Here is an 18,263-nt window from a genome sequence, read left to right on the forward strand (position 1 = left end):
CCAAATGAGAGCGCTCAGCAGTCACCTTTCAAGATCGCAATACGGCCATTACCATTTTCTATCTAGGAATAAAAGCCTGCTTAATCCTGCTGTCTTTTACCAGAGTCAAAGCAACACAATTAGCAAAAATCAGCTTGTGGACAGCCTGATTTCTGACATTCTATGGCTTTTTCTTCAGTTTTGCGTGAATATGTTCTTAAAACAAAAAACAAACAAAAAACCCAACACCAAAGCCCCAAATCCAAACCAAACCACACTTCTATAATTTGAAAGGAGCAGCCTTATGCGAAACTATATTGGTACAGGTAAGTAATTCCTTATCTCATATTGATATAACTTTTTCATGTTGATGAGTCTAAACAAATACAGAGAATGAACTTTGCCTGGGCATGTACTTTACAAGCAGGTGGGTTTCTGTTACTTACTGAAAAACAAAATCTTAGTGAAAAATAGAGTAACTCTTTCAAAACTTCTGCAACTTCCGGTGATGGCTACATTTTTGCAATATAAACTGATGCATGGCCTTTTTTTTGCTACACTATGTCACCGGTTTTATTTGGAATTGTTTAGATGCCTGAAAAACAAAGGAAATGAATGCTGAAATTGTGAATCTCTTATAATTACTGTATTCAAGTAAAGATTCCAAGCGGCACTGAATTACACTTACTCAATTTAATTTATACAGAATATGCAGCTAGTGAGACTGAGAATATCAAATCAATAGCATGAGAGACAAATGGCAACACAACCAACTCTGAGTTGTTGGCAGATGGAGAGAACAGAGACAGCATGTCTTTTTGCTTTGCAGTGGCCTATAAACAGAATATAAAGGGAAGTACAAACAGTACTCTTCTTCCACTCTACCTCTCCTTTAGTCTGATGATCAACCTAGCATCTGCCCCCTGCAATGATTTAAAAAATTCTTGGCATGGCAAGATTCTTGGCATTGACATGATTTTATTTTTGAAACCGCAGAAATGTTTCTAAAAGCTTTTGAAAATGCACTTCCCGAGATACAATTTGTAATGTATAAGCGGGTTTTTGTGACTAGGGTGCTTCAAACCCGGTTAGATCCAGGTTTGCTAATGGTATTGTAGTGAAAGCCCCATAGTTGGTGCATAAATGAACAGTTTAAATACCTGCTTATAAGCGCATAGGAGAAAAAGAGCCATCACCAATGACCAACTCCAGCTTTGTGTAAGTGCATATAAATGACTGAGGTAAGCATGGGTAATTTATCCCCAGAACAAATAAGAATCATCTAACAAGTAATACATAGTTTTCAAGTTCTACTTCATATTTTACTAATATCATATCAGTGCTGTCAGCTTTATTCGTCTTACCTGCTTACTCTGTCTGCTGGAACGGAATTGCTTAGTTTTGGGAGAACAAGTCCTAGTGATATCATGTTATTTTCTTTGTTGGCTAAACAGGAGCAAAGCTCTGCGGTTATCTGTTTCCTCCTTTTGTCAGGTACTTTGGCTTTCCTATTTCTCAGTGGTTCATTACTTACAGTGGCAGTGACTGTACAGTATAACCCGAGTTCTGGCTCAGCGCATCTGTTTAGTCTAACCTGCATCTCCGGTCTGGCAACCAGCAACACGATTTTCTTGCATTCTTCGCTGGAGAGCAATGCCACTGCTTCTTCCCGATTCTGGACATCTTGGCCATTTATCTAGAAAACAAATGAAAGTGGCACATTAGTTTCTATTTCCACAAAGCAACACACAATAAAGGGCAGATATCAGCTCATTTGTGCCGAATGTATGGACAATGAAACTCGCGCAACGGGCTCATCTTCAGCCCCTCAGTGGTAAGTGCCTTCACTCAATTATGCGCTTACTGTAAGAGCTGTATCGATCGTTGAAGGATGGCGGACATCAGAGGAAGCAGTTATGTTCATAAATGTCCAACCTGCGCCCTGGTAACATACATCTAGCAACACAATTAACCAGCCCCTGACAGGTGATGTTCATCTTTCTCCGTTCAGAGTAATGGAAGTGTCACTCTGAGATAATAGTGCTGGTGGAAGCAAGACTGGTAATGCTACAGCTGAAATCAGTCACACTGTATGCTGATAGAGAGCCAATTAGAGAGCTACAGTATTATCTCTCACCAGGCAATACTTACAGGCCACTGCTTATTGCTGCTCCATTTAATCATTTTATATTTGTGTGGACAGCTTAGTATCCAGAACGACACAAAACATATGTATCCCCCTTACAAGGGGACGATCAAAATAAAAGTGGCTCTCCAATGAGAACGTGCTTTTCTCGCTACCTTTCTCCTATTCTGTCACCTCATTAAAACACTCACGTCCATGACTACGTGGTAGCAAACACATTTTGCATTGTCCAAAATTCATTACTGAGGGAATCAAACAGAAATCTTATTTTCCATATGTATTTGGTTTTGTCCAATTCTCAGCACAAGAAGTGAATCATTCTCATTGTGGAAACAAACAAACAAAAAAATACTTGGTCTACTTGAAAATGAGTGAAAACAAAACTGGAAGACAGAAGGATCTGTATATTTGGGGGAAATTAAATCTTGTATGGGTTTGATTTCAAAGTAGCAGGAACTTCTTGGTTGAAAAGTAAAGAAAAAGTTGCATTTCTGCATGTGTTTGGCCTGAAAGTCCCCAAAGACTCAAAACCACAGCTTTAATTCAGATTAAAGAAAACCCCAGGGTACCCTGATCACCTAACTGGTAACGAGTGAAATATCTGAGGCCCTTCAAAGCTTACATGAAGGGGTCGCTGTGGTCTGGGGGGGACCAGACAACCATTTGGTAATGCAGAGCTGCCCTAACCTGAAATGCAGAGATGCAGCCACAGAGGGCCAGGAGCAGATCCCCAGCTTGTGCAAAATGCCCCAGCCACGGCAGCTGCTCCAGCGATTCCCATCAGCCCAGCAACTGCCCCTCTCCCACCCCAGAGGCACTGGCCGGGCTGGCCCCGCACAGCCTGGAGGCGCCCACCTCACGCCAGCGGCACCATCATGGGGGACGAGCAGGACTTCAGCCTGCCCCACGGCATCTCACCCCCACGGACAGCACTTGTCAGCTGGAAGTTCACAGCTAAAACCAGCAGAAGTTATAGGCAAGTCTCACTAGGACTGTCCTTATAAAACCTTTCCCTTGACTTTGTAACATCTGATGTAAGATACTCAGGCTATTCTCAGATGCTTAAGAAGACCATGAAGGTGATGGGAGAGGTGAGAGGTTTGTGAGAATGAGAAAGAGATAGTTTCACCTTCAAAACTGTGAGGAAACCTGCTGTAATTTCATGAGAAATACACAAAACCAAGTGTGTCCCCCGCCTAGCCTTAACCAATGCCATCCGCCACCCACAGAAAACACCCCCACGCTTAAGGATCTGGCTGTCTCCCAGCCCCAGTGTAATCCCCCCATAATGGCACTGTCACCTTCTATTTCTCTGAGTTATCTCATCAATAAGAGTAGATAGAGGGTCAATGTGTTTTCAGATATGAAAGTAAACCCCACATAATTCTCTGGGTGTTAACTTTAATGATCAAACTCATAGCTATATATCAGCACTGACATTAAAGTAATGCTCCAGTCTACAAAAGGACAGCAGAATTACCTATGCCTTTCCCTCGCCCCCGGAGTCTTTACTCACAATTGAAATGAATTTCATTAGGAACTGCAGAACGGTTGCCTGAAATGCTGTTGGCTCTTCACTTCACCCAGAAATTTTAGAAAGCAAGGAAAGGAGCAGAAAATGGACCTATCCTCTATTTCCTTATTTTGAAATGCAGAGAGTAGGAATGGAAGTTTTTTCTAGTTGGTCTAATAAACAAGTTTGTTTTTCTGATTTTTGAAAGTTAAAAATACCATTATATCCCATTTTCTTTCTTCAGTAGGTATTTTATAAAAAGACAGTACACTGACTTTTCCACTCCTAGCTGCGCCCCATCATGTGGTCCCGTCACCCCACCACCCCAAGTCCTACCAAGGGGCTCACTGCCCTCGCACCACAGAGCCCGTGTGTTCTGGAGGGGAACACACCGTCCTGTGAATGTTTGCACATTCCCAACCACACAGGGAGTAAACCAGCAGCCCCTGACTGAGCCCTGACATTAAAATGTAACTTATTATTTCCTCTCCAAAAAATGGGCCACTTCGGTAAGGCAGCTCGTAGACCCTGTTGTGTTAGCTAGACCCCCAAAGCTGATACCAGGGTAAGAGATACAGCAACAGGTTTCAGCAAAGACACTTCCTGCAGAAATGAAAAGACTAGAGTGAAAAACAGGCTGATCTTGTGACAACCTGAAAGTTCAAGTGCCTAAATCAGTGAAGGGCAATTACGGAATTGGTTACAGAAAAGCGACTTGTCACACCAGGACCTGCTTCTGGGGCTTCAGTGAAAAAAGGTCAAAATACAAGGGAAATCGACTGGGAACCAGAACTAAAATGCTACAATACAGCAAAGACTTTCCAGTCTACTGATTTTTGGTAGCTGTTTTGTGATTTTGTCACTAGTGCAAAAAAAGGTACTATTCCCTGCCAGATGAAAATGGAAACTCACTGCCATTCTGGCTCCTTCCCCCTCTGTACAAGTACACTGCCCACCCCCCAGAGCCAGCAGCCGGCCACCCTCGCTCACAGGGCTATGCAGGATCACACGAACCTCTCTTCGGGGCAGCTCCTCCATGAGCGGATCAATAGAAATGAAGGGGAAAAAAAAAAGTCAAAATGGTGGATTAGGAAAGAACTCAGAAAAGCGATGTTTTATTGGTGGAGGAGAGAAAATGTTAACAAAAGAGTAATGAATCCACCACCACCACCGAGTATGTTGAAGATCATCCTTCACTAACAGCACATCTTTTGTATGAAAACTCTTACCATCTATGCTCAGCACGGGTGAGTTTTACCCAAATTTATGCGATCGCTGAATAATCAGCAAGTCTCTGACACTCATATTTATGTCTGCAGGATGCCTACTTAGAATGTGACACTGAGATGAACATAGGGGAAATGAGATTTGCTAATAAATATGGCAAAAAAAGACATGGGACATAAGGGCATGAGCCAGAACAGGTTTGTCATTCTCATTTTTCAGTACACGCACTCTAGCTCCCGGCTATTGCGTTAAAAAACAGACAGACATGGATTTTCTCATCGATCACAGTAACAAAGAGAACTACCTTCCCTCATTAACAGTCCACAGAGAAGAGGGCACTGCGCGTTTGTCTGCAGAAAGAGTTTAAGGAAGAGTCTATTGTCACATACTTGCAAAATGCGATCTCCTTCACGGATCCGGCCATCTCTGGCAGCAATGCTGTTTGGATCAACCTGCACAGGACAATATCCAGTAACTGAACATGGAAAGATTTTTACTGGAAACGACAACAGATGCACAGTTTGAAAAAGTAGCATTTTTACTCTGTACAGAGGCAAGCTGAAGTTTCCTTTACAGTCATATGAACTGAACAGTTCTCTAAATAATTATATAAGCTTGTTGCAGATAAAAGCCCAAAGACAGAAAGCGTTGGAAGCATATGATTTTCAGATTAATACTTTCCCATGGCACCATCACACATTAACCTTCAGCTGTCAGAGCACTAAGAATTAATGACAGAACCCCTCTGCTCTGGAAGTTGACTATGGACTGAGGTGGTTCTGCAGCAGTTGATACCTCTATACAAATGGGCTTTGTCTTTGGGAAAGAAGCAGGTTTATTTCTCTTTCGTGGAAACATTTGCTATTAAATGATTGTCTCAGTTACCAATCTGTTACTTCCTCTGGAATTTTGCATCTCACGGGGAAACAGCAAAAAACCGCAAAGGATCTATGCAAAAGGGTTGTATAGATCACTCACAGGTACTGTCTATCGTTCCTGGTCTGAGTCAGTTAATTTTAAGTTAGTTTAACCTAAATAGATGTTTAGGGCTCCATTAACAATTTATCAAAGTCACTGTAGCTCATCCCTGAGCAATGACCTACTGTTCATTGCAGGGCAATTCGATCTATCACCTTTCACTTGATGGTTATCTTAAATCATTTATTTTGCCTTGTCATGCCATAAGCTATTTTTTTCAAACCAAACATTTGAGTTGTGTGTTTGGTTTGCAGGTTACATCCTCTACAGCTGTTAGATATTATTTTCTTCTTGTGCACTGTCACAGAAAAAAAATTATTCCAAAGTGCTTAATCAGGTACAAGACAATATAATTACATTCATTTAAAAAGGTCTGAGAAATTTCTACCACATAGGAAAACCAGTACATTTCAGATATAATCTGAATCCTTAAGAGATTCCTGCACTTTCTTTGTCCTCACAAGGTCAAACAGACTTTGACAGAAGCGCTTATACAACCGGTGGAAGACTTATTCTTGGGTAGTTTTACATTAATTCCTCATTCTTGTTCCAAGGCTGTGCTTTTCAGCTTCTTTGACATTGCTGCTGGCCTGTGAATGAGCAGTCTTGTCTTCATCCCCATTCACTGATACATACATAGGAGAATTCTCTCTAACTATCCTCTCTGTCCATGAGCTTCGCTTAGAATTCAGAATCAGAGAATCATAAAATACCTCAGAGCTTGGAAGGGACCCATAAGGATCATCAAGTCCAACTCCCTGCTCCTCACAGGACTACCTAAAACTAAACCATATGACTAAGAGAGTTGTCCAGACCACTTCTCTGGGGAGCCTATTCAAGTGATCGACCACCTTCTTAGCAAAGAACCTTTTTCTAATGTCCAAATTTCATTCAACGTGTCATGAAATGGACAAATTGGGAACATAGTTCATGCAGGACACTCACCAGTGAGCTTGGACTCACAAGAGTCCTGCTTTATCCAGAATAACAAATCTCTTTGAAATGGCTGGGGACTCAAAGGGAGCTAGCGTGCCTGGAAGTATCACGGGCTGACCCTGTGAAACACTAATGCTCTGTGACCTGTGATGGATGCCATGTTTTCCTGGTACAGCCAATGAAAAACTGAGGGTTCATCCCATCTCAGTATCCAGTATTCTACTTTTTGTATGGAAAAAAAGTTATTAGTCTTTCTGACATATTCCTCTCCCAAGCTACTCTCTCCACCCACCGGCGGTATGTCTGTTCATACCACAACTGTAACAAACCTACAAATAATAAAATAATGATGATCCGTTATTACGATTACCGAGGCTATGGCAGGGGGAGAATGCAAGCAGGGTGTGGAGAAGGTACTTTTCTCCTTAAAAACTGCCTGATTTCCCACATAAAGGCAAATTTTTTTCAAAATTCAGACCATGCTCAGACTGCTTTGTACTTCCCTAACTATGATGTTGTAGTTAAAAGCATTCAGATTAAAGAAGATCACTAGTAATAATCACACTGCTCGGGCAACATAATTTAAACTGATCATCTAAATGAATTGAAAGTGACGGGTGCTGCCTGATGGCCAACAACACTTCTGCTCTCTGGTCTCAGAGCACTTGCTCTTATGTTCCCTAGCACGTTCAGCCCTCCACCACGAGCATCTCCCACCCTCCTCCCACTGCCATGTCCTTACCTCGCTGACATAGATCCCCGTGTCCTCCTCATCGTCGGTTCTGTAACAGACAGTCAGCCCCAGCTTCTCCTGGCTGCTAATGCGGCACAGCTCTACCTCCTACAAGAAAACACACAGGCTCATATGGTGAGTTTTGCCACGGGTGGAAAGAATTGTGTAGCACAAGGGAGCACCAAGCTGCTGACATACTCATACTGCAGGACATACTTGCTATCATACTGTATGACCTACTCATACCACCCAGTCTCGAGACACAGTATTTTGTGTGCATCTTTAAGGGGGAAAATATTCTGTGAATTAAGAAGGAAATCCAGGTACATTGCAGGTTCAAGCTATATAGAAACGGTTCAGTAAGACACGCCAAACTTTGAGAAATGTGGCTGTTCATTGATTTTGCAGTCCTTTCACTTTTGGATAATAGAAGCTGACTTACAGTGTATTGCATAGTCATTTTAGTCCTATCACACCAACTATTGATTTATAGGATATAAGACAGTCTGGCTACACATCAATCAATCCATCACACAAGTGCCACTCCCTTCTAACAGCAACCCAAGCCATAAAGCAAAACCACAGCCTCCCATTAATAGCATAATTCCTTCCCTGGCCAGTTTAGTGCCATAGCTTCATTGCAGAAGCTGTTAGATAACAGAATGATGCTTCAGGGAATCTCCTGTGGAGCTGAACAGCCATGGCATCCTCCTCAATTGTGGGATGATGTAGAAAACATATTTTTAGTGCCAGATGTCCCAGCAGTGGCATCTCATGAAAAGTGCAAGTTTTAGGGCAGATGGCACGGTGATAACTACTACATACACCCATCTGAGTTAAGCATCTTTAGGGTTTCACGGGGGAATCATTCACAAAAATGCAAAGCTGCACTTGGTTTGAACACTGTGAAACAAATAATTGTAATAAAGCACAATGAATCCAATAACACAGAGTATTAGCTTGGTTGCAAATGAGAAACTTCAGTTGATATATATATTTAAAGGGAGTCTGCAAGTGACATTTGGAGCTTAACAGCTTCTGCTTCTCATGGCTATGCAAAAAAAGAAGAGAGAGAAACCCATGCTTCAGTTCTCAGTCTGTGAAACAGAGCTTGCTCCTCCCCAACCCCAGAGATGTCACGCAGATTAATCCATAACCAGGCACGGGGTGCACAACAGTGAGGACTCTCTACTGAGTCCAATCAAATTGTGGGGACCAGGTGTCGAAATACCACAGCTTGCAGAAAAACCTGCATGGGTTAGCCAATGAACCCCATGCCATTTTCATTTCAGCTGAACACCTTTCACAAAGTGCACTACCACAGCTTGCTCCTCTGCTCCCTCACCGATGCACACATCTACACGGGTTCAGTACCTGCATAAATCCCATAAATTTCTCCCTGGACTTTGGACATTCAACGTCTTCATGAAAACTAATGTAGAAAATACCACTAAATCTGTAGTATTCTTTAGTTTTTCTTAAATACGGCAGGAGTTTTAAATAGGGTGGTAAGAAGTGGAATTAGTTGCCAGTACATGTTATACATCGGGTTTGAAAGAAGAAACACAGGACCATGTTTTATTAGGGAAGAGAATTGCAGTGACCTGATTTTGGCATTGGGAGTGAAAGTATGTGTACTGAAGGGAGGCCTATTCAAAACCCATAATAATTGATGCCTCCAGAGGGAAAGAACACTTGACTAGAACCGTAATATTAGGGAGAAATTACAGTAACAAAATGGCTTCAATTACAGCAACAAGGTATAGTTTTAAGGAATAAAGAAGCTTGCGGTCCCTTGGAGGCCTATAAGGAAGCCTAAATACACCATAAAGGACTGAGACTGGGACCTTTAAATCAAGGCAAATGAGAAGCTGTGCACCAGCTGAAATCCATTGACTTTCACTGTCCTGCCGACACAACCTCCCGTCTCCCCGCGCTGAGGCTGGACAGGGGCCCCAAGGACTGCTCTGAACATAATTTCTTCGGTTGGGAATGAATGACCTTGAAGTTCTTGTGGATGATCTATCTCAAAATGTTACTACAAAGCTGTACAAATGTTTCAGGCTTTAAAACAAACTGAATCCTTTCAGTGTGCTGCCTCAATGAGCAGAATAATTTAACCATTTAGGGCACAAAAGAGCAGAGGAAAATGAGGATGACCCTAGAGGCTCCATCCTGGGACTCCAAGAGGTTTGCTAAAACTGTCTCTGGGAATCAGCTGGTGACAAATCTCAGTGACTAATACCCTCTGACTGGGATGCACCAGCGCTGGCTACACATAGTGCTTGAGTTGCCACAGCTTTCGTTTCTCCTCCCAGTAACACAGCTTAGAGCTGAGATCTGTACTCGGTACACTTGGGACTACCTCTTTCCTAAATGACTGTATGTGGCATAGTCCAATGACTGATGGAAGGACATTAGACTAACACCATTAGAAGGGACAGCATGGAATCAAACCACAACAGTATTTTTCCTAAATGGATGGTGTGTGATCATTTCAGTTACCATATAAGTCCTCACTACAATGAGAAAATCAGTGTGATGACTGCACATGGCTGTGGCCACTTCAAAGCTGTAGATACCTACGACTGAGATACTGGTACTTAGTGTTAAAGGCCCAATAAACATTTCATGTTTTTCAGTCTAGACTCGGGTACATACTCAAGTAATATCTCATTCAGCATGGGGAAGAAGTTGGATGAGGTCTCTTGCTTTGCATTGGAGGCCATTCCAGACAACCGCCTTTTTCCCACTGGACATCTGCACTACTAACCTCATGGCAGCTTTTTTACAGCAAATGCAATACATCCCGGTCACATTCAAACAAATCAGGGTTGAAAAAACATCTTTGGAAAATTTAAAAACACTTTGCATAAAAAATTAAATCATCTCCGAGCAAAAGTCCACAAGTCTGATCTTTAGCTGTATATAACAAGCGCATCTGAAACAACTTCAAAAGAAGAGCAGCAACTGAGACACTAGAGAACCTGGACCATCATGGTCAGAAGCATTTGACACTGCATTTTGTGACAGATGCTTTTTAGTGTTTTTTTCTGCCCAACTGGTCTTTAACAGAAAAACAATAAGTTTGGCAGCAGTAATGAATTTGTAAGAACGTAATTTCCTCCTCTGAAATCCCTTTAGATACATGCACACACACACACACACATATAGTTGCTTTGTCTTTGGGTTTTGTGTGTGTGCATGTAGGGACTGAATTGACAGTCTTCAAAATTCAGCATTTTAAAAATCTGTGAGAAACAATATTTGGGGATTCATGAAGTGTTCTGACAGACAGATGGTGGAAGGAAAGGGACTGAGGAGGGAGCTTGGGAGATGACAGCCTCCCCCTCTTTTGGGCACTCTGGGGGCAGCCGCCTCTCAACACGAACAGTATTCTGCTGCCAAGTGACAGAAATCAATGCCAAATTGCTAAATCTTTGACTCGCTGCTTTTTTTCTCTGTGTGGGCAGAACAATAATTCAGTGCATTGCCACAGTGAAGACAATACTTTAAAGTGTTTTGCCATAAATTATTTGATTAAAAGATAGACATGGAAATTAGAATAAGGACTATGCTGTCTTGAAATATGGGGATGCAAATTTCCACGGTAGCTCATTTCTTCAGACATAGAAAAGACAGCGAAAGGGTGGAGGTCATGCGCTTAAAGGACTGAAAACTAATTATATTGGTCATCCTCCAAAGTGATGGAGTAGTGGCTATAGCCTCTACCTCCCGTTCGCTTCAATGATGGAAAACCAGTTTACAGGCTTCCAGCCTCAGGAGACACAAGACCAAAGAAGGAGCTATCACCTCTTTGGGGAGGGAAGGCTAGGTTAGTACCATCAGCTCTCTCAAGTGGTAGTGACGTAGATTACAAATGTCATCAACTGGGCTGTTGGCTTTCTAGAATTGCTGAAAAGAGGTTAAAAGCTATTTGAGAAGACCTTGTAAAAGTTTGCATCAGTTTGCAGTTATGGTGGATCTTTCTATTAAAAGCTAGATTACAAAGAGTAGAGCTGATAGTCTGCTAGAAAACAGACCATGAACCTTTCAGTGACTGTTCTTAAACAGACTTTTGGGGGCAAAAAGAGCTCTGAACTCTTCACATTTTCCCTCCACACACTGGAAAACAAATTACAGCCTAAGAGGGAAGTTGGTAATGTTTCTTCTTGTCGCACCCAGAAGATGCTGGCAGGAGTTATCATCTGATGTCCCTGTGGTAGAATAACTGCACACATGGAAAGCTTACTCTGCCTCATTTTTCTTTGCTGACTGCTCTGCCAGTGGTCTCTACTAAGGCCATGCGCACCTTTGAATCCTTCCCCCACTTTCTGTCAGGATTAGCTACTCCCTCTTCAACGCTGTGCAACCCATTTACAGTGCGGCTGAGCTCTGCTCCTGCCTCATCACTGCCTGTCTCACCTCCATTTAAGCCATCCCATCCTGGCACCCTGTCCACAAACACAATCCTTCTGTCCTCATCTTCAAAGCCCTTCCCAATTCAGTCTTTCCTAAAGTGACGCCTCACCCCTATTCACAGACAGCAGCCTCACTCAGCCTTTTCTCCCATTTTCCCCCAAACTTTTCCATTCTCAGTAAGCACCCACATCCACACAACCCCTGCATCACCTTCATTTTACTCTCACCTTATAACCTATCCATTTATCTCACCTATAGAAATCTGTAAAGAAATTACTGCCTGGTAATCAGGAAGTCCCATCTACTAAAGTGGCCGCTTCCCTGTGTATGAATCATGCATATAGACGGGCAATACCGAAATAACCTATTATTACTGCCACTTTGTTCTCCTTCCTCTCTGTCATCAGCCGATCCCTTGCCTGTCTTGCCTCCTCACGCTTCTGTGTGATGAGAAGACATTTTTGTACTGGTGGGAAATAAGGCAAACAAGAAATTAGAGCTCAATGCAAATTAGCTGTGATGAACAGCGAGCTACGCTCTGCCCAACATAGGAGATGCTCAAAGCCCATACAAGAACTTCCGGTGTTTGGAGGCAACTGGGTGGCTTTAAAATTCAGAATAAACTTGAGATCCGATGTGTCCCTTGCCCAGGAACTGCCGGGAAGTAAATGCATTCAGTGAATCCCTGATGCTCTCTGTGATAATATTATTTTTGTTGAATTTGACCTACTATATTCACAGAATTAGCAAAGACATTGATTCAGTTCTTTCCACGGAACCATAACCCTTGGGCTGCTCTAAGTGCAACAGAGGTTTAAGGATAAAAACACTACCCCAGCTCTAAAGGGTTTAGAGTCCAGTTGCTGGACACTATAATATTGTCCCATTCTATGCCCATTTTTCATTTTTGTCCACTCATGACTTACTGGCTGTGAAATGCAGTAATACTAGTTAACTGTATGTACTGTAGACCAGTATAACTAAAAAAAGTTAATAAATTATTCAACATTATTCTATAGTATGACAAAGGTAAACTCTACACTTGGCTACCTCATGTCCAAAGATGACATCCTAGGACGGGGAGCCTACTGAGACTATGCTGACAAGGAAACTTGCTGCTTCCCTTTGCAATTATGGAAACCTTAAATAAGGAAACCTTAAAAAAGGCTACCATCGCAAATGACAGAGGATGAACTTATTGATACAAGTAACTGGTTGCAAGATCAAGAAATTTAAATTTTCTGAAAAAATCATTGGGTGTATTTTATATTACTGGGCTCATGTTTTGAGATTCTTCCCTGGATAATGATCTGTTCTGAGGAAGGGAAATTTCCCTACCTTCTCAAATTCATCACAATTTTGAAAACAATTAGTGAGATCTTGCCTCATAAGACAGTTTTTTAGCAGGTTTCCAGAAGTTTTCTGCCTTTAAGTCCCTATTCCCTGTTCAATTGTAACTGCTTTGGTGCAGACACCTCATGTAAATTTTTGTGACTTATCTATAAGCAGAAAACAATGCAAACACCACCAGAGTAGCAGGACATAAAAGAATAAATGATTACAGAGTGTTTGAAAGGCACTGTAGAAATATTATAAATATTCTACATCCTTCCAATATTCCCCGTCTGCCTTTATAGCAATTGTTGCACACCACTAAAAGGACCAAGAGAGACTATCAAAATCGTAATAGCTATTGAGTTCCCTTCACCTGTACAGTATATCAGAGTAATGGGTCCCATGAACTCTGGTAACACCATTAGAAGGGACAGCATGGAATCAAAACACAACAGTATTTTTCCTAAATGGATGGTGTGTGACCATTTCAGTTAACATTTAAGTCCCCATTGCAATGAGAAAATCATCTCACCATTGAGACATAGTCAAATACCAAATTAATTTTAATTAGTGTTACTCTCTGGCGTAACAGAACCTGTCATTCATAGTTCTGGGTTTGTATTTTTGTGAGATGGTAAGATAGAGGTTCCTAAACATGTTCTGTTTATGATATGGTCAACTATTTCATTTCTTAGCATAAACTAGCATCTACCTTGTCCCATTTAACTCCATTATCTTTAGAGGAAAAGGGTGTCAGCTTTTCATGCTGGTTATATATCAGTATAGCCCAGCCTGTAAAACCAAAACACTGTACTTTCTTTCCTCTCCCCTTCAAACAAATCTCCTGAATGGGGGTGGGGGTGGGGGGCGTGTGGGGGGCGTGGGGGGGAAGAAAGGAGAAGGGAAGTTTTTTCTATTTACAAGTGCAAAATCACCAGGTTTTAAATTAGGAGCCAACTCAACAGCACACATAGAGCTGTAAGAAAAGGAAGTCACCACAGCACACCGGAGAAGGATTCCTACTTCACCAGAAGAAAGATAAAAAGCTGCCAATCTGGACAGTCCTTGCATGGTGAAACAAACAGTGCAATTCAGATATGCTTTATCTTCATCCTAAAACGTATGAAAGAGCTGTATCTTGGTTCAAGTCTCTAAGGTGGCTGACAAATTCCATCTACAAAAGGCCACAGTAATGTAATGTGTTCTGAGGCAAAATAATTCAGAGAGAGGCAGTCTATGGAGGTCTCTCTGGGTTCAGCGCTTTTTCTGTACCATAGGATGATTATTAGTAACTCTTGGATCAAAACCAGATTACAAATTGTTACTAGTAGCTATTATTACAACATCAAGGGAAAAAAATTACAAAAAAATTGAATGTTATCTTCATAGCCGCCCAGAACAACGCAGTTATCACCAATTAGTGAATTACTACCCAACACTAAATAAGTGCCCATGTGCATACTCTGAAACAACCCCAGGTGTGAGCTGAAACACATTTATGTTCTACCCCTTTACAGACCATTATCGAGCAGAGCTCCAAACTCTTTACACAATTTACCTCACAGCTGGGATGACCTAAGAGTCTGCGAATGCTAAAACACACCAAGGTTTAGCTGACAGGTTTTATGATTACATCCTTGGTTTCCTCAGTTTCTTTCACAAGCACTTGTAAAGCAGCATCCTTGTGCCAGGCTATTTTGTGTCGTAGCCTTGACTGCACGTTCAGAAGAAGTCAAGGCTTATTGAATGCAACGAGTGGACCCAATATCTGATGATCCAAGGTGGAGGAGTGTAGTATTTACCATAAATCTTAAGAAAAAAAGAAAACAAACCCAGAATAATAAAGCAAAATAAGAAAAGAGTAGTTACTTTTATCTCTGCTTTTTCTTTTTACCTGTAGTAATAGCTAAGGAGCTGTTCTGATGTTCGTCTTGCTAATGGTATAATTGACAGAATGATTAACTGAATGAATGAAGCACAAAAGGCCAAGAACAGAGTACTTGCAGAGTGGCTCAATGAAGAATTAACTGAGAAAGTACATTAAGGTCTGATTTATTTTAATAAACTGGTTAGACTGAAAAAAAAATCCTCATCCATCTGAGCTAGTGTCACTCTTCTGAAGCGCACAGGGAGTACAGGGATGACACACAGCTTAAAATTAGGATTCACTCTTCAGTATCATCTTGTTTCTGCATCTTTATAGGTGAGATCAACCTCCAGCTTATATGCACAGCTGAATTTTGGCTGCTCTTCACATTTTCTGTCAGGGTTACCATAAGTAGGTCGTCCTGCAAAGTCAGATCACTTTTATCAGCTTCTTGCTAGTGGTTTCTGTAAACTACGGAAACCAAGCAAAGCTCCCTCTCAAGCTCATAACTATGTTTAGTAATTCCAGCTCTGCAGTTCTTATCTCATCACTGGGGGTGATGTAAGCACCTGGATTGTTATCAGGCAGAGCTCCAAACAGCTGAGCATCCTGGCTGCATCTTGCTAATCACATTCACTTTCTTGGTCTCTTCCTCCACATGACTGGAAGGCTATTCTTTTCCAGGCTGCCAAATCAATGGTCATTTACCTTGCTACATTCTATAACATTTAACCTTCATAATGCTGCACACTTGTCATCACTGGCAAGTAATTCTGTTTGTGAAATAAAAATAAATAAACAAACAGAAGCAGAGCTATCCCTTCACTCTTCTTACAGGAACAGTTTAATCTAATGATGTGCTAGGAGAGTAGAGAGCTAACAGTGGAGCTACTAAAAAGAAAAATTCATCTCAAATTCAGAAGTGATGGGAATGGTATTACACGTTACATAAAAGCATACGTTGCAAATGAAAAAAAACAGGAAACAACAGCCTGAGTTTGCAACAAAAAAGCATCATCAGCGGAATAAAGGTGTTCTTTAGACTTCCTTTTATAACACCATTTATTTCACCTCCAAATTTGTACCACGCAGTAGGAATTGTGACTGTCACATACAAATGATCAGGGTATGTACAACGGGTAAGACCACACACTTAAAACAGACGCTTGGTGTTTTAAACAGGTATCGCTTTTCACCTTCCCCAGATCATGTTTCCAATTCTCTCAGCTAGGATTTCTTTAGCAGTTACATCTTTAACAGTGACCAGAAGCAATTTGAGGAAACTCAGAAGAAAATATGTGTAAATCCTAGCATCAGTAGAAGCCATCACAACAATCTATTTTAAATACGATGAAACATCTTTTTTTCCTATCGGCTACCTATCTCTGTTTACATGAAGAGAATCTGTGGTGCCTCCAATGCACATTTAACAAAGTAAATGCATTTTAAGGGAGGTATTTTCTTTTCAGGCTTGGTGTGCGTGTGTTAAATGTTTAATTGTTTACTTGTGTGTGCATGTGCCTGTGTGTGCGGAGGGGAGGTAGTATGTGTGTGTAGATTTATGTATATGAGTATATGGGTACATACAGTGTGTGTATATCTGTGTGTAAGTAAGTGCATGCCGGGCAGGTCAGTCACACTGCAGAGAGTGTCCCCTGGCAATCACTAAACAATACATTTAAGAGCGTGATTGCAACTCTTGAAAACACAAGTGATAGGATATACACTTATAATGAGAAAGCAAAAGTGGCAGATGACCCCACAAGTCACAGAATCAGAGCAGTGATTTTTACAACCACCTCTGGACTCCACCTTTTAATGACAAACCGTGTAGAAGACTAATTATTTACTAATAATTGCAAAAAGAGAAATGGCAAAAGGAAATGAGACTTTTCAGCTCCTCTGTCATAAGCTAGACCAGTCAAACATAAAATTCCTCTCTCATTTTGCCTCCATGACAACTGCATGTTTAGGGTGGGCAACTGTAAAGGAAGAGCTCACAGGAGAGACTATATAGAGGAAACGCCTATCACTGCACCTTTCTTAAGCATACCTATAAAAAAAAATCAAAACTGCCTCGGATTCTGGGACTGCCAGACTGAAGGCAAGAAATACCACAGGCAAAAAAAGGCTTCCTAGACCTGAGAACTACCCTAATGCCAGCAAGAGTGACACTCTCTTGCCAAAAGGATTTTCCAGGAAATACGGTGATGTCTACGTAGCACAGGCTCATTGTAGGGTCCCCTTCACAGGTCCCTGCAGGGTCCTATTGCATTCTTTCATGATGAATAAACTTGTATTTAAATGTTTGCGGTGCATCTAATTTACAAACACCGGCCACTTCCACTGGAAAAAGAATGCTTCCATCAGAAAAGCAAAGCGCTCAACTCCTCTGGAAGGTAACAAGCATCGCAGGATTTTAGCAGATTATAGTTCAATTTTAGACGCCACTCTGTAAATGCCTATGGAGATTTGGTAGAGTTCAAGATTTCGCTTATAAAGTGTCGGACATTTTCGAGTTGTGAAAATAACCTAAAGAAATAAGTTCTTTTTTCTCCCCTCTCTAGCACTCCCAGTGTGTTCTGTTATGCAGATTTTACATAGACAGGCACATCCACAAAGTACTTGGGGGCTATTTGGATGGAAATAGAAAAGCTATGGAGCAAGACAGAGCCAGCCTAGATGTAAACAAGCTGGAACTGCTGGCAGCTGTGCTGTTACAAATAAAATTGCATTCCCCACTGTCTTCTCACTTATCAATTTTGACAGAAGACTGTCCCAACTGCTCATAAACAGCATCGAAAAGGACAAATCACATTGGGTGTCAGATTTGCCAGAATGGATTTGGTTGGTAGCTTACCACAAAGAAACAGAGGGTTATCTCCATTCCACATGGTGGGGAAAAACAATGCTCTGTCCAAGGGGTGGGGGCCCTACCTTATAGGCTAAAGTCTCATTTAATCCACATTTTTTAAAGTCTGGTTTAGCCTTAAGAATCTTGGACACAAGATTTGTTTACATCAAAGCAGAAAGGAAAAATATCAGCAAGCATTTCTCAAATGCATAATCCGAAAGCAAATGCAACATAGAATGGAAAATATTTAACAACAAAATCACTTTCCTGCTG

The 18,263-nt window shown here is 41.4% G+C and overlaps 1 protein-coding gene across 1 annotated transcript in view; it reads right to left on the minus strand.

Annotated features, from left to right (window-relative positions):
- PDZRN4 (PDZ domain containing ring finger 4) overlaps positions 1–18,263 on the minus strand; it is a 109,250-nt gene that overhangs the window by 11,191 nt on the left and 79,796 nt on the right. Inside the window, exons 4-6 of the mRNA XM_009640271.2 lie at positions 7,522–7,620; positions 5,255–5,317; positions 1,574–1,675 (exon numbers count right to left, since the gene is read on the minus strand). Of these exons, the coding sequence (XP_009638566.1) occupies positions 1,574–1,675; positions 5,255–5,317; positions 7,522–7,620 (264 nt within the window). The remainder of the gene's footprint in view (positions 1–1,573; positions 1,676–5,254; positions 5,318–7,521; positions 7,621–18,263) is intronic.

The sequence above is a fragment of the Egretta garzetta genome, unplaced genomic scaffold, assembly GCF_000687185.1.
Source record: "Egretta garzetta isolate BGI_Z169 unplaced genomic scaffold, ASM68718v1 scaffold656, whole genome shotgun sequence".
In the NCBI taxonomy this organism is placed as follows: Eukaryota; Metazoa; Chordata; class Aves; order Pelecaniformes; family Ardeidae; genus Egretta; species Egretta garzetta.